General features: G+C 37.6%; 1 protein-coding gene across 1 annotated transcript; it reads left to right on the forward strand.

Annotated features, from left to right (window-relative positions):
* Positions 1-2191: 2191 nt before the first annotated feature.
* gas2b (growth arrest-specific 2b) lies at positions 2192-13401 on the forward strand (the record flags this gene model as incomplete). Its single annotated transcript, XM_079467895.1, has 7 exons — positions 2192-2336; positions 5192-5301; positions 6520-6661; positions 8739-8802; positions 8887-9301; positions 9395-9502; positions 13204-13401. 7 exons carry the CDS (start codon positions 2192-2194, stop codon positions 13399-13401), a joined length of 1182 nt encoding a protein of 393 aa, XP_079324021.1.
* Between the last annotated feature and the right edge of the window lie 249 nt (positions 13402-13650).

A 13650-nucleotide genomic window follows, 5' to 3' on the forward strand; every position in this document is an offset into this window, starting at 1 on the left:
TCTCTATTGATGTTACTAACTGACGCACTATTTTGTTTTATGTTTATCTTAATTGGTTGTCAGCCACTCACAATGAACAATATCCCACTTTTGTTTATAGTGGTTTCACTGAAATATACATTTAAACATAAAATATGCATTGTGCTACATTTCCCATAGATATTGTAAAATGTGCTTTTAAAATAAACATGTAGTGCGAACAATACTGCAAGTTGCTCTGTATGTGCTGGTTTACCGCAGCAGTAAATTATAGTTGCCTTAGGTGTTGCATATATCACACAGAGCAGAGATTTTTCAAAAGCGAAATTCCGCGAGAGAACAAGTAGTCTACATTTTGCATGTCAGCCCAATAATAGGTATGATAAATGTCAAGCCCTTTGTCTACGCTAGCTCATAGCATTAATTTAGCGATGTAGGAGAAGCCAGACTAGCCAGCCAAAAGAAATGTGATTTACTGTGCTGGATGTACATCTCAACACTTGTTGGTATGCCAGTTAAATACAACTGTGGTTTGAATCTGTTTTAGCTTGTTAACCATGAGAAGATTTCAGCATTTATTTTCAACCACACGACATAGGTTAAAATAAGGCCGGTTTTTCTGTTTGATGATGAGCTTGCACAGCAAATGTCATGTAGGCATGACAGTCTTGGGATGGGTGCAGTTGATCCATATCTCATGTGTGCTGCCTTGTATCAGTGTGTATCAATGAATGTTCACATGTGTGTGTGAACCGTGAACTTGAGCTCAGGTCTATGTGTGTTTTTAGTGTATCGTGAATCTTTGAGTTTGTGTGTGTGTGAACATAAAGCCTCTTTCTGTCTGTGGGTTTGGTTGAAGACCTCTTCCTCCCCTCTTGTCTGACTATGGTCAGGTTGCAGTGTAGGTGTGATTGTGACACCTGTGTGCTGCAATCCTGTGGTGTGGGCTTCCCATGCTCCATCGGAGCCTATTTTCTAAATTCTTTATATTATTGAAACTTTTATTTTGTGTCTTTTGAGAAGCATTTTTCTTTAAATTGTGAAGAGCAAATGTGCATGCATCCTATTATCCTTTTCCACACAACCTTCTCCTGTCAAGCTCACTGGTCCCTCAAAGGACGAAAAACTTCTGGGCAAACACTTTAAGAAAATAAATGCGGGTGAACTTACATTTACCACTGTTTCTCTCTGTGCGTGGTTGAATTGCACACATCTGCCCCACAGGTGTCCTTTCTCTGACTTACAAGACCGCAACAGTTATGGGAAGCAGGAGCATGTTTCTACATGTGAAAGGCCCCTCTGATAAATGGTTGCTTGAGTAGGGGGGAAATTACACGACAGAGCATTCTTCAGCTAGGGACTCTGTCTATCCTGAATGAGCGTGACTGTTTTTTTTTGCTGCAGGGTTACATGCATTCTGGGATGAGACATCTTAATGGTTTTACTGCACAGTCATTGACTGCTTCGTTTATGTGTTGGAAAAGTGAGATTTCTTTATTTTCTCCCTGACAACAATGATCTTAAATAAACAGCAAATGGAATCTTTTGCTTCACCAAGATTATTTCTGTAGACTGTATAAGCAGTTCACTTCAGTTCTAGTTCATTTGTATTTTCCCTAAGGATTTTTGGCATTGGCATCTAAGACATTGATTCAATACAGGTCTCCTAAATGTATGAAAGAGCCACCACTGAGCAATTACATTTACAGTCATATGCGCTTTTTACGTTATTTAAATGCTTTAAATGCCTTCATTCAGTTGCATTCTATGATAATGTAGGAGGCTAATATTATTATAAAATATAGCCTTGTGGAACAACCCTGGTCCGCTTTAAAGAGCTGAATGTGGTATTGGGTAGATCTGGATCATTGGGTACAATGTAAATCCAGTAGTGGTTGGGCTAAGATCAGACAGTGGCCCATAACAGAAGCATTGAGGGAACAGATGTGCTATTATAATTCATTCTTGCAGGACATGTATACCGTCCATTCGAGACCATTCAGCCCCAAGCATTGCTGTAATGTGTATATAGGATTGTGTTTCAAAAGCCATGTTTGATCTCATCAAATCAAAGATAAAACATTATGAAAACCAAACTGCCAATATGTTGTTAAATTTTTTATACTGAATTTTTTAAGCAATAAAAATTGTACATTTAAATTAAAGCTGCACCTTTTCTTTCTTCTTTCAGTAGATCTGCATTTGAGTCAGTATGAATGGACCCTTCAGTCCCCGGCGAGAGCCAGCACCTGACCTCTCCTGTTTGCTTCAGTACAACGAGTGGCTGGCATTTAGGCATGAAGCCAGTCTGCTGCCTATGAAAGAAGATCTGGCCATCTGGCTAAACGGAATCCTTGGTAAGAAAATAAAGTTTTTTCAAATGTACATAAACTTAAGTGATGACTGGTTTGGGGAAAGCTCAGAGAACTGATTGTCCTTGAACCACAAAGAGATGTACGGAACATTACATTTATCAACATTACAAGCTTAAGCAAATAGCAATGCAGTTTAATTTACTGCTATACACCTTAAATGGATATATTCTCCACCAAAAATTGTAATACTGTCATCAAAAACTCCCCCTATTTTTTTACAAACCTGTATACATTTCTTTGGTTTGTTAAAAGATATTTGGATGTTAGCAACTGACATTTCTGGAACATCATTGATATAATATTCTTTTAATAGGAATAATATTCTTTCATAATATTCATTCTTTCTTTTTTCTACTATAGTTGTTAATGATGTCCCAGAAATGTCAGTTGCTAACATTTTTCCAAATATCTTTCTTTGTTTTCATCAGAACATAGAAATGTGCACTTGAGGGTGAATAATGATGGAATTCTTTCATTTTTGGGTGAAGTATCACTGCACAAGTATCATCAGCAAATAGCAATGCACTTTCATTTACTTCTATACCTTAATGTTAACACTATTTTAAATACTTTCATAAAAGTACTCATAAAAAGAAATACAAATACATCCTATAGGCACTTGCAAAACAGTGTTCAGCTTCCAAGAAAATTGGTAACCACATGCTGTGTGTGTACCTGTTCTCCTAGAATATTGTTCATGGTGCTATAGTGCTTCTTATGTCCCTTGAGGCGAGTCAAGACAATAAACTTGGTTAAACATAATTTTACTTTTATATTTGAACTAATGTAAGATTAGTAAGAAATAGAGAGTCTTCTCTCTGAAGTTGACCCCACTACTCAATGGAGGAAAAATATGGAGAAGTTTCAACATAAGCATAGGCAGGACAGTATCATTTGGGAGGCTAGTTACCCAAAAAGGGCTGATTGTAGTGGTCAGGTTAATCTTTAGGGTGTCATTTTCAGCTCTTTTACAGCATCCATAAATTACCTTGGGCATATTAATGCTTGGAAACTTCTAACTAGAGCTTGAATGTGTCAAACAAAGTTATGAATTTTAAATTATAGTCATCTCTGCTGACATTTATCACGTGTGTGTACCAGTAGACCCACTTATTTTATTATCAATCATGGCTTTAGGGGGAGACTGTCTCAGCTATGTCTTTTGCTTTACACATGCAGTTTTTATATGCGTTTTTGCAACTCTGCTGTACTGCAATGTCAGCAAATTCACCTCATTCAGTGTGTCTATAAATATCTCAAGGTTATCTTTTTAGATATTTCCCATTGCTTGGTGCAGGCATAAAAGGTTTAAGTCATTCTAAATACACAATATTATTCCTGTGATACTCCTATCTGCAGATGATCTAGAATACTATGGCTATTCCAGATCTTTAAACAGAAACCATGAAGTAAAATTCCTCTGCCCTCCTAGACCAATGAATTGTGCCCAGATGAGATCCTAAAAGAGGAATCGCCTTTCTCAAAAAGACCAGTCTGAAATGTGTTTTGGCGTGTAAGTGGGTCAAAACAATACAAATCTTTAACCCATCAAGCCATTAAAAATATCTTTAACCCATTTTAACCCATCTAAAAATATATTTTTAGATATTTCCCATTGCTTGGTGCAGGCATAAAAGGTTTAAGTCATTCTAAATACACAATATTATTCCTGTGATACTCCTATCTGCAGATGATCTAGAATACTATGGCTATTCCAGATCTTTAAACAGAAACCATGAAGTAAAATTCCTCTGCCCTCCTAGACCAATGAATTGTGCCCAGATGAGATCCTAAAAGAGGAATCGCCTTTCTCAAAAAGACCAGTCTGAAATGTGTTTTGGCGTGTAAGTGGGTCAAAACAATACAAATCTTTAACCCATCAAGCCATTAAAAATATCTTTAACCCATTTTAACCCATCTAAAAATATATTTTTAGATATTTCCCATTGCTTGGTGCAGGCATAAAAGGTTTAAGTCATTCTAAATACACAATATTATTCCTGTGATACTCCTATCTGCAGATGATCTAGAATACTATGGCTATTCCAGATCTTTAAACAGAAACCATGAAGTAAAATTCCTCTGCCCTCCTAGACCAATGAATTGTGCCCAGATGAGATCCTAAAAGAGGAATCGCCTTTCTCAAAAAGACCAGTCTGAAATGTGTTTTGGCGTGTAAGTGGGTCAAAACAATACAAATCTTTAACCCATCAAGCCGGTGATTCCTCAAAATGTTTAGTGTTTAGTCTCTAAAAGCCAATGTTGGTTTTCTCTGACTAACCCGTCCTCATGCACCTCTCTTCCTGTTGATTCACACCAGTGGTATGGCTGTATGGTTAGCAGACAACGGGGGATCCCTTTTGTTTCATTACAAGCTTCTCTTACTCTCTGAACTAATGACTATCCACTGCTGTTCTGCACCTCAGGTTTTCTGTTTTTGTTGTGGTTTCCCTCTTCCACCACCTCCTGAATTTCTCCTCCCCAGGGCCCTCACTCCTTCTTCAGTACTGCTGTGTCTGAATCTGTATGTACTTAACACCCAGGCCTCAGGAATGCATCTGCACGGCCGTGAGAATCTCAGAGTAAGTTTACTTAGAGGATTTTTAGGGCATCTTTAGGTTGCCTAAGGTACAGAAAGAATTATGAATAAAAGAGGAGGAGAGGATTTGTGAAGGTGAACCAGCAACCATTAAAACCCTGTTGTTTTAGTTTACACTTCTCTGAAATCTTTTTACTTCATTTAGTATGTATGTCCTGTACAAAAACTGAGTTGTACTTAAATGCTTGTATATTATATCTTACTGTTGATGCCCCTGTCTCTCTTTTTTAATGTTCAGGTCTGGATATAACAGCTGAGAGTTTCATGGACAGACTGGACACTGGTGTGGTCTTATGTCAGCTTGCAGAAGAGTTACAAGAGAGGATGATTCTGGCCAGCAATGGAAAGGTACTTAAAGAAATAAGGGCTTCTGATCTTAAGCTCAGGAGCTGTAGGCTATAGAATCTGAAATGTTTAACATTAAATAAGCTGTGGCCTAATGGTTAGAGTGTTGGGCTTGTGATCAGAAGGTTGCTGGTTCTAATCTCAGTGCCAGCAGGTCCAAGGTTTACTCTTGTAAATATGTGGTTATTTATATTTGCTACATGTTGCTCTTGTAACTTCCCATCTCCTTTGTATCTGTGTCTTTAAGAGTGTAATTTGACAGACATGAATTCATTCCCTTGAATGAGCTGAATTAATATTCTGAATAGACGGGAAAGCTTCCATTACTGTCCTGTTTGAGCTGAAAAACCGCTAGACAGATTAAACAGTCTTGATTGAAAATTATTTGGACAGGAATGAGTTCAACCACTTAAATCATGTACAGAATGTATTTATTATGTTTAACACACATTTACTTTTTTCTTTTGGCAGACACTTTATTCCAAAGTGACTTGGTTGGTATACATGGTTTATATTTTATTTGTACATTTAATGGGAATTAATGATTGGAGATGAATAGTTTATATAATAGACAGTTGAAATACTGGATGTATATAATGCACATAACAAATAGACTGTAGTTTATATAGTGATTTTTCGGTAAAGCCATGAGTACAAATATCACTCTGTAGGAGAGATGAAATATAATATTCTTGCATCATACTGCTGGTAATCAGTCAGCCTCTGACACTGACCTTCACCTGTGTGTCCGGAGGTTGATCATGTTGGATTTCCTCCTCAGCTGAGGGCTTATGGGGAATTCTGAAGCAGTGGAGGGAGATAACAATTGTTTCAAGGTTTATTATTGGACAACATATATGTAGCAAGGTTCAATAATGGGAAGGAAGGAGGTGGGAACCGGCGAGCATAACACAACATCAATAAACAAACAATAAAATCATACAAACAATAAAACTAACTTAAAATGCGGCATGACTGCCGGCCACACAAACATAATAAAATGGACCATAAAGTCCAGGCCTGGTCCTCTCTCGCCCCTTCCCTGATGTCGCTCCTCTTATATGCTTCCAGAGCTCCTCCGTGAGAGATGCGAGACCGGCCTTGCACAGTTCCCTCACGGCTCTCGTCCTGTCCTGTTCGCCACAATATATTAAAAAAACATTTAAAAATAACAAATCTCACTTTAAGTTAAGGTGAAATACATTTTGGTTTGTTCCCTAGCCCTTTATTCGGCGTGTGATTCGCTGGCGTGCTGATGCAACCCCAGGATCGTTTTTTGCTCGGGACAATGCAGCGAACTTCCTGTACTGGTGCAGTAAAATTGGGGTGGTGCAGTCCCATCTTTTTGAATCTGAAGATCTTGGTGAGTATTTAATGTTTCACCACCTTTGCCTGTCTCATCAAGACATGTTTAAAGTTTTTTTTTAAGAAAGACAAGGTCTGTTTAAGACATTAACTTGACCCTTAGTTTCAGTGCAGACTTGCTACAAGTGAACCTGTGAACTTCAATTCTGAGACTCATATAATACTGAACAATGAATCTGTATAATGATGGCAGACTAAAATTCACTACAGAAAGATCCCTGCCAGACAAGCTGGCTTTTCACACTTTATCATGAGATTGTTAAAAATTATCTCATGATATGAATGAATCTCTCACTTTGTGTGTTCTATAGAGGATGTAGCCTTGCGGGGCTGTGGTCTACGATCTGTTGGATAGACAAGCAATATCAATATCTGCCTCCTGGCCCTTGCTGCCCAGCATTGCGAGATAAATAATGGAGCCAAAGAGAAGAAAATAAAAGTTAAAGGACAGTAGGTCAGAGGAAAATGGGGAATAAAAACAGGGTCAAAGATAGAGCGGAGAAAAGAATAAAAGTGAAAGGACGCATGTGCCTGTGAGCTATCAGCCCTAGCAGTTTCTAAAGAAAGATTGGTAAAAGAGGGAAAGAATTCGAGAGGATATAGATAAAGAGTAAACCACTCCATTGTTAAAAACATATAAAAGAGTCAAAAGACTTTTCTCACAGCCTCTAGTAGATTTGTGAGTAATGATGCATGAAGATGTTGCTGAGCACCTAGATTAGAACCTGAGAGATGTTTAATGTAGTGCTGATATCGCTTATTGCTTCCTGAACTCTTTGTAAGCAGCTTTGGATAAAAGCGTATGCTAAATGATTAAATGTAAATGACTAATGGTGCTGATCTCACTCTGTGTTTGTGTGTTATAGCGCTCTGCACTACATTGGAAACACATGCCCATGCACATGCCTGATCTCTATAATGGTTTTCATGAATGCCACTTAATAGGATTGATAATCTAGTTTGGCTTTCAATTGTTTTGTTTCTTGGTTTCCGTATGGATTCACACCTCCAACGCTTGTCAGACTATGAAGAGAGACTGATTTCTATTCAAGTCTTAACAATGTGTTAAGACAAGTTTCAACACTCATTTACGGCAAATTACGGTCTTTTTTCCATCTATACATCAAGGACATCAATGTGGTCCTTACAAACAAACACTGTTTGATTTTTTTCTGCATTGTTCATTTCAGTAAAATATCATAACTTGATGCTGTCTAGTCGACTGTTGTGGCTCAGAATGCTTGGCAGTCTTTAAAGGGATAGTTCACCCAAAAATGTATTCTGTCATGAATTACTCCCTCTCTAGTGGTTCCAAACATGTATACATATCTTTGTTTGGTTGAACACAGAGAAAGATAATCCGTTCTCGGATTCTATTGACTTCCATAGGAAAAATGACAATGGTAGACAAAAGTTCCCCAGAACTGTCTGCTGTCATACCTTCTTCAAAATATATTCTCTTGTGTTCAACAGAACAGAAAAAAGGGATTTTTCCCACTATGGTAGTAAGCAGGATCATGTTTGTTATAAGCATTTTCCCAAATATCTTTCTCCGTCTTCTTCAGAACAAAGGCATTTATACAGATTTGGAACAACTTGAAGGTGAGTAAATGACGACAGAATTTTTATTTTTGGGTGAACAATCCCTTTAACTGTTTTCCTAAAGGCATGTGTCAATGTCAAACGGATGTTGGGTCGGGTTTAAGTTTTGATTTAATATTTGAGTCATTTTCTCTTTGATGAACAAGGATATCTTGTGTCTTTCTGTTTTAAAGATACCGATATCATATATATATAAATACATTTAAGGGAATAGTTACTGTAATTCAACAATAAAGGTTGTTTCATGTCAGAACCTTGTATGGAAAATAAGGTATTTTCAAGAAGTCTGAGCTGTTTTTCAAACAATAGAATTCTACGGAGATGATAGTTTTCAAGCCCAAAAAAGATTGAATTATATCGATACCATTACTTTGACAAAAAGGTAAACAAATAAAAACAGCTCAAACTTGTGCAAAATATCATATTCTGAAAAAAAAGAACAAACACTGTTCCTTTAAAATGTGTTTCACCAGTTCTTCATAAGCATCCCAGGGATGTTTGCTTGTGTCTCATGCAGCTCGGAAGAATTGCTTCAAGGTAAGTTCTCTCAATCCAATGTTTCCCATTGCAAGTCATTATCATATAACCTATGTTTGACAGCTGACTGAATATCGTTCTTAGATATGGAGTTGAGCCTCCTGAACTTGTAAAGCTGGAGAAAGAGATTGAAAAAGAGGAAGATGGGTGTTGGTCTCCATCCATGTTCTTTGCCTCACCTCTGCCCTCTCCATCCACTCCACCTCTGTTTTTTCAGCCTGATCCAAACCCCCCTCCAAACGCACAATCATCTCCACTCCCCACATCTATACCAACAACTCCATCCCCTCCCCTGGACCCCCATCCCTCTCCTCCTTTGCTCCACACCCATCCCCCTGAATCAATCTCTCTGTCCTCCACCCGGTCAAAACCTCACTCTGATTCACCCTCTACACCATCACCTGTTACCACATCCATCAATTCTTCATCGGCCATACCCAGAAAATGCCATGCGAAGTTCAACAGAAAAAAGAGCACTGGCAACCCACTGGATGATATTGTGAGTGTTTTCTGTCAGAAAAACTCTATATTTCAACTCTGTAGCTTTGACCTCTTTAATCTAAGCTTGGTATTATGCTTTATTTTGTTTCAGGTAAGACAGATATCAGAGGACCCACCATGCAAATGTCCAGTCAAATTCTGCATTGAGAAGCAGCCAAAAGGCCAATATCGTGTTGGTGACAAAGTTCTCTATGTCAGGGTATGTACTGTTTTTGCAGTTTTCTTTACGGCACCAATCGGAATGAAAATGTTATTTATTATTGCCTCATGATTCCATTGACATTTATGGAAATTAACCATATGTAAAATCATGTTTCATTGTTTGTTCAAACCATTGACGTGCCTGCAAGCTCTGCTGCGCTTTTACAATTTCTTTGGAGGCACAAATATTAGTTTTGAAGCTGAGAGAGAGCACAGTACTCATTCAAGGCAAAGCCTCATGGGAGCTAGTGTTGCCTGGCAACATGAAGAAAAGGATCACACCTTTGAATAGGGAAATGGGAGGTTCAGACAAATCTTTTCACAAGTACACTAACAGAACAAAAATAAAGGCTAAGTGAATCATTCTTTGTCAAAGATGATTTCAAACAAAGCAGGAATATTAATAATACACACAAAACTAATTTCTGGGAAACTAAAAGATTTCAGGCTATTGTCACAGTGTTTACAATACAAAAGGCCTTTAAACCCTACAGGGAATAGCTGAATTCTTCACAAAATTGTCACTTTGTCTCAGTGGTAACCTGCACAAACTCATTACGCGCAAAATTAAACATATCGGAATTCACTTATGTAATATCCACAATCTGTTTTTACTGTCTCATTCATGGCCATCAATAAATTAAGATGTCTGGTTTGGTGACTACAGCTAATTCACTTTTTTCCCCAGTACTTTTTTGTTACTGTTGGCATTGGCATTGTCTAGTAAAATCTCTCATTAATATGTGACCCTGGATCACAAAACCAGTCTTAAGTAGATGATGATGAAGATATTTAGTATATTTTTCAACCCTGTATCCCACTGTCACACAAATACAGTTTTGTCTGTAGAGTATTTGTTATTCTTGATTTAAAGAGTCCAGTATGTCATGTCCTATAGATATGGTTTTCTATAATCTATAATTGCTTCAACTACTGCAGTTACACAACCTTGACCCAGAAAATGTTGTAAATTATTCATTCATTTGGAGAACAAACAGAAACCAAACAGAAACGGCATTTCATTGTTATAGCTATTTGTTTGTAGAAGTAAATTTGAGAGTATTAATTTACCTATTCTCAAATTATATTTCCATGTTACTTAACTGTCAGTTTGTTTTCTAATAATAGCCAACATTGTAAGATCGTAAAATATTAACAACCTCTTCCCAAATTCCAAACTAACTAAAACAAAGGAGTGAAAGAGAACATCCTGATTCATTGATCACTGATCACATTGATCCGTGTGGTTACATTCACCTGTGCTGGCTCCGACTCTCCTTTTGTGATTTTTTTCAATCAGGCAAATCCTTCAGGGTAGCAGCATGTGTGACTGAGGAAGAAAAAGATGAAAAAACGCCGCTTTCTGTTAGGGATCCAATTAGCATAGAAGCTGAGGGAGCGAGACAGAGAATGGCTTACTACAGCAAAGCAAAGACATGCTTTTAATATCATTTCCCAGCCTTCCTTTCAGTCTGAGGGAGTCCAAGTTTTTTTTACTTCTATTTTGACATATCAAGCTAAAATGAAAGAGAAGCAAGATCCATTAGATCTTCACAATGGCTGAGCCGTGTGCCGAAAGCATTGAAGAGTCTATGGACCATTTAAAAGGAAATGTGATTTGTGCCGTTTCTATCATTACTGAGAGATGTTAATGGGGTCATGATAACGTGCGATACCTCTCTGTTTAGATCTTATCACAAAAAGTAATGCATATTTAACAGAGATCCATGAAAGCTGTTTTAATACTATTAGCAAATGACAAAACTCATTTGAAAGAATACAGGCTCATAATTTTTTAACCTTTTACCAGTTATCTTTATACACATCCATATTTTTTCTATTGATGTTGAGGTTTATCTAGTCTCTTAATCTGTTCAGTCATTAAGGATATATTCAGCATTCATTGTTGTTACACATAGGGCAGATTATTGGTCAGAAATGAATCTTATCCAGGTGAATCGAGAACGGCTGTGGAGAAGAAAGCAGACTGCATAACACAAATACACAGGCTCTGTTGGTTTTGTTTTTGTTTATACAGCTGTTTGCTGGGCTGTTGTACACAATGTTTGGTGTCTGAACCATTTCTTCAATCTAACAAGCAAGTTTCGCTACTAAATAATAGTATATAATAGCTGTTTCAGGACACATACTACCCAATTTGAACAAAATGATCTTGGGGGATACTGTTACTGTACGAAGTGGGTCTATCCTGACAGAGAGATAAAGCTCTTATCTGCCATCTAGTGGTTAATGTGTTTACAACAGCAGGGCAAGCCACAAAGGCATACATTTTTCACTACAGGATTTTAAAAATAACATTTGTTTCTGAGAACTACTTTTAACATTTCTTCCCAAATGTCAATTGAACATATTGTTTTTATTTGCAGAAAATGAAATTGGGAAAACAAGTCAAAATAACAGAAAATATGCTCTGTATTTTTCAGACCCCAAATACTGCAAAAAAAAAGTTCATATTCACTTTTAAGCAGTAATATTTGTACATGCCTTTAGGAAAAGTTCAAACATTATTTTGTATGTAATAACCAAGATTTTTATTAGTTTTCGTGTCTTTTCATGCTGTCAGTGTTTCAGCTTGCTTTTGGATGGCTTTGTCACTCCTGAGCTTTGTTTCTTGAAATTGAAAGACACTGGACTGGAATTGCCACAACACATATGGAAATGCTGATTTAATGAACATTTGGTCTCTTTGTTTAATAGAAAATAGATTTTTGTGGAGGATAAGCGTGATGTAAACCTGATGGTTAGAATGATAAATCCAAACAGCCCCTAAAATCCTATAATATTTTATCTTTCTCCAAGTTGACATGTATCTTCCTTCTGTCTGTTTTTAGTGGTGTACAGGTCAGAAGCTGTGAAGCTTGACTGACACGCGGGGTATCCTTAAACAGGCTAGCCCCTCCCTCTCTGCTCTCTGGTGTATTTGTTAATTCTGGCTCACTCTCACCCTCTCTGTCAGCCCTGACATTTTAATCTGCTTGGAAACAGCTGAGACTGATCAAACTGCATGGTAATTAGAATTACTCAGCCCGGAAAAACGTGTGTATGGATCCCTCTATTAGGATGCATCAAGCTAAAGGGGTTCGGAGGGGTGGGAGAGGAAAACATATAAATCTGGTTGTATTACCAGCAGCTTAACAGCTTTGTAATGAGAGGGTCAGGGCTGATAAGGTGTGGGGGGATAGATGACTAGCAATGCCTCAGGGGAGAGAGAGATTTCTCAGGAGACAAAACCCATTCTGTGCTCTCTTTCTCGGTCTCATTTTGTGTTTCTTGGCTTGTTCTTGCTTGGTAGCGGTTGCTTGGCAGCAACAGACATTTAAGACACCCTAGCCAGTGCTGGAGCACCATAGGTGTGTATTTTGAATAGCCGTGTGTGAGTGGATTTGTCCTGCAAATTTGGCTCAGCTGGTGCCATGAGGTAGTGTTTCATTTGGTTTAATGAGATTTTAGCAGCATAGTCTCTCTGTCTTTGTCACACACTCTTTGCCCTATCTCTCTGACTGATATCATTTGCCTTTCTTTAGTTGGATCTGCTGCATATAAGACATATTAAAAAATATATTAATGAAAAAAATAAATTTAGATATTTGTTTATAAAAATGCGTATTTTAAAAAACACTTGTAAATTGTAGTAAGACTCAATCTTTCTGCATTCTCTCTTGCTCTCTTTAATTACAGATGTTGAATGATAAACATGCCATGGTGCGTATTGGTGGTGGATGGGAGACATTTGGTACATACCTTTTAAAGCATGACCCGTGCAGGATGACTGCGATTGCCCGTCCCGGAATCAAAACCAGCAAGTCCCCAGTCAAGAGAGAGCTGTCCCGGGACAGTTATCTGGTTGTAGGTACTCACTCCCGCTTTAAGAAGTAACACTTCAAAAACATTTTGGCAGATGTGATCACATAAATTCAAGAGTAAAAGCTTTTTTCTGCGAGGAAAGCAGCCCAGGTGGCTTAAATCTTGTAAATTACCTATATTGTGGTTTCGGTATTGGAACGGAACAATAAGGAATGTTGAACGGTACTGTACATTCAATAGATTGCTCTTATATAGGTTAAAATTAACATATGTTTTCATATTAACATATTGACTTTACTTACAGATAGTTTTTCACCCCAC

This window comes from Barbatula barbatula, assembly GCF_947034865.1.
Source record: "Barbatula barbatula genome assembly, chromosome: 1".
NCBI classification, from domain to species: Eukaryota; Metazoa; Chordata; class Actinopteri; order Cypriniformes; family Nemacheilidae; genus Barbatula; species Barbatula barbatula.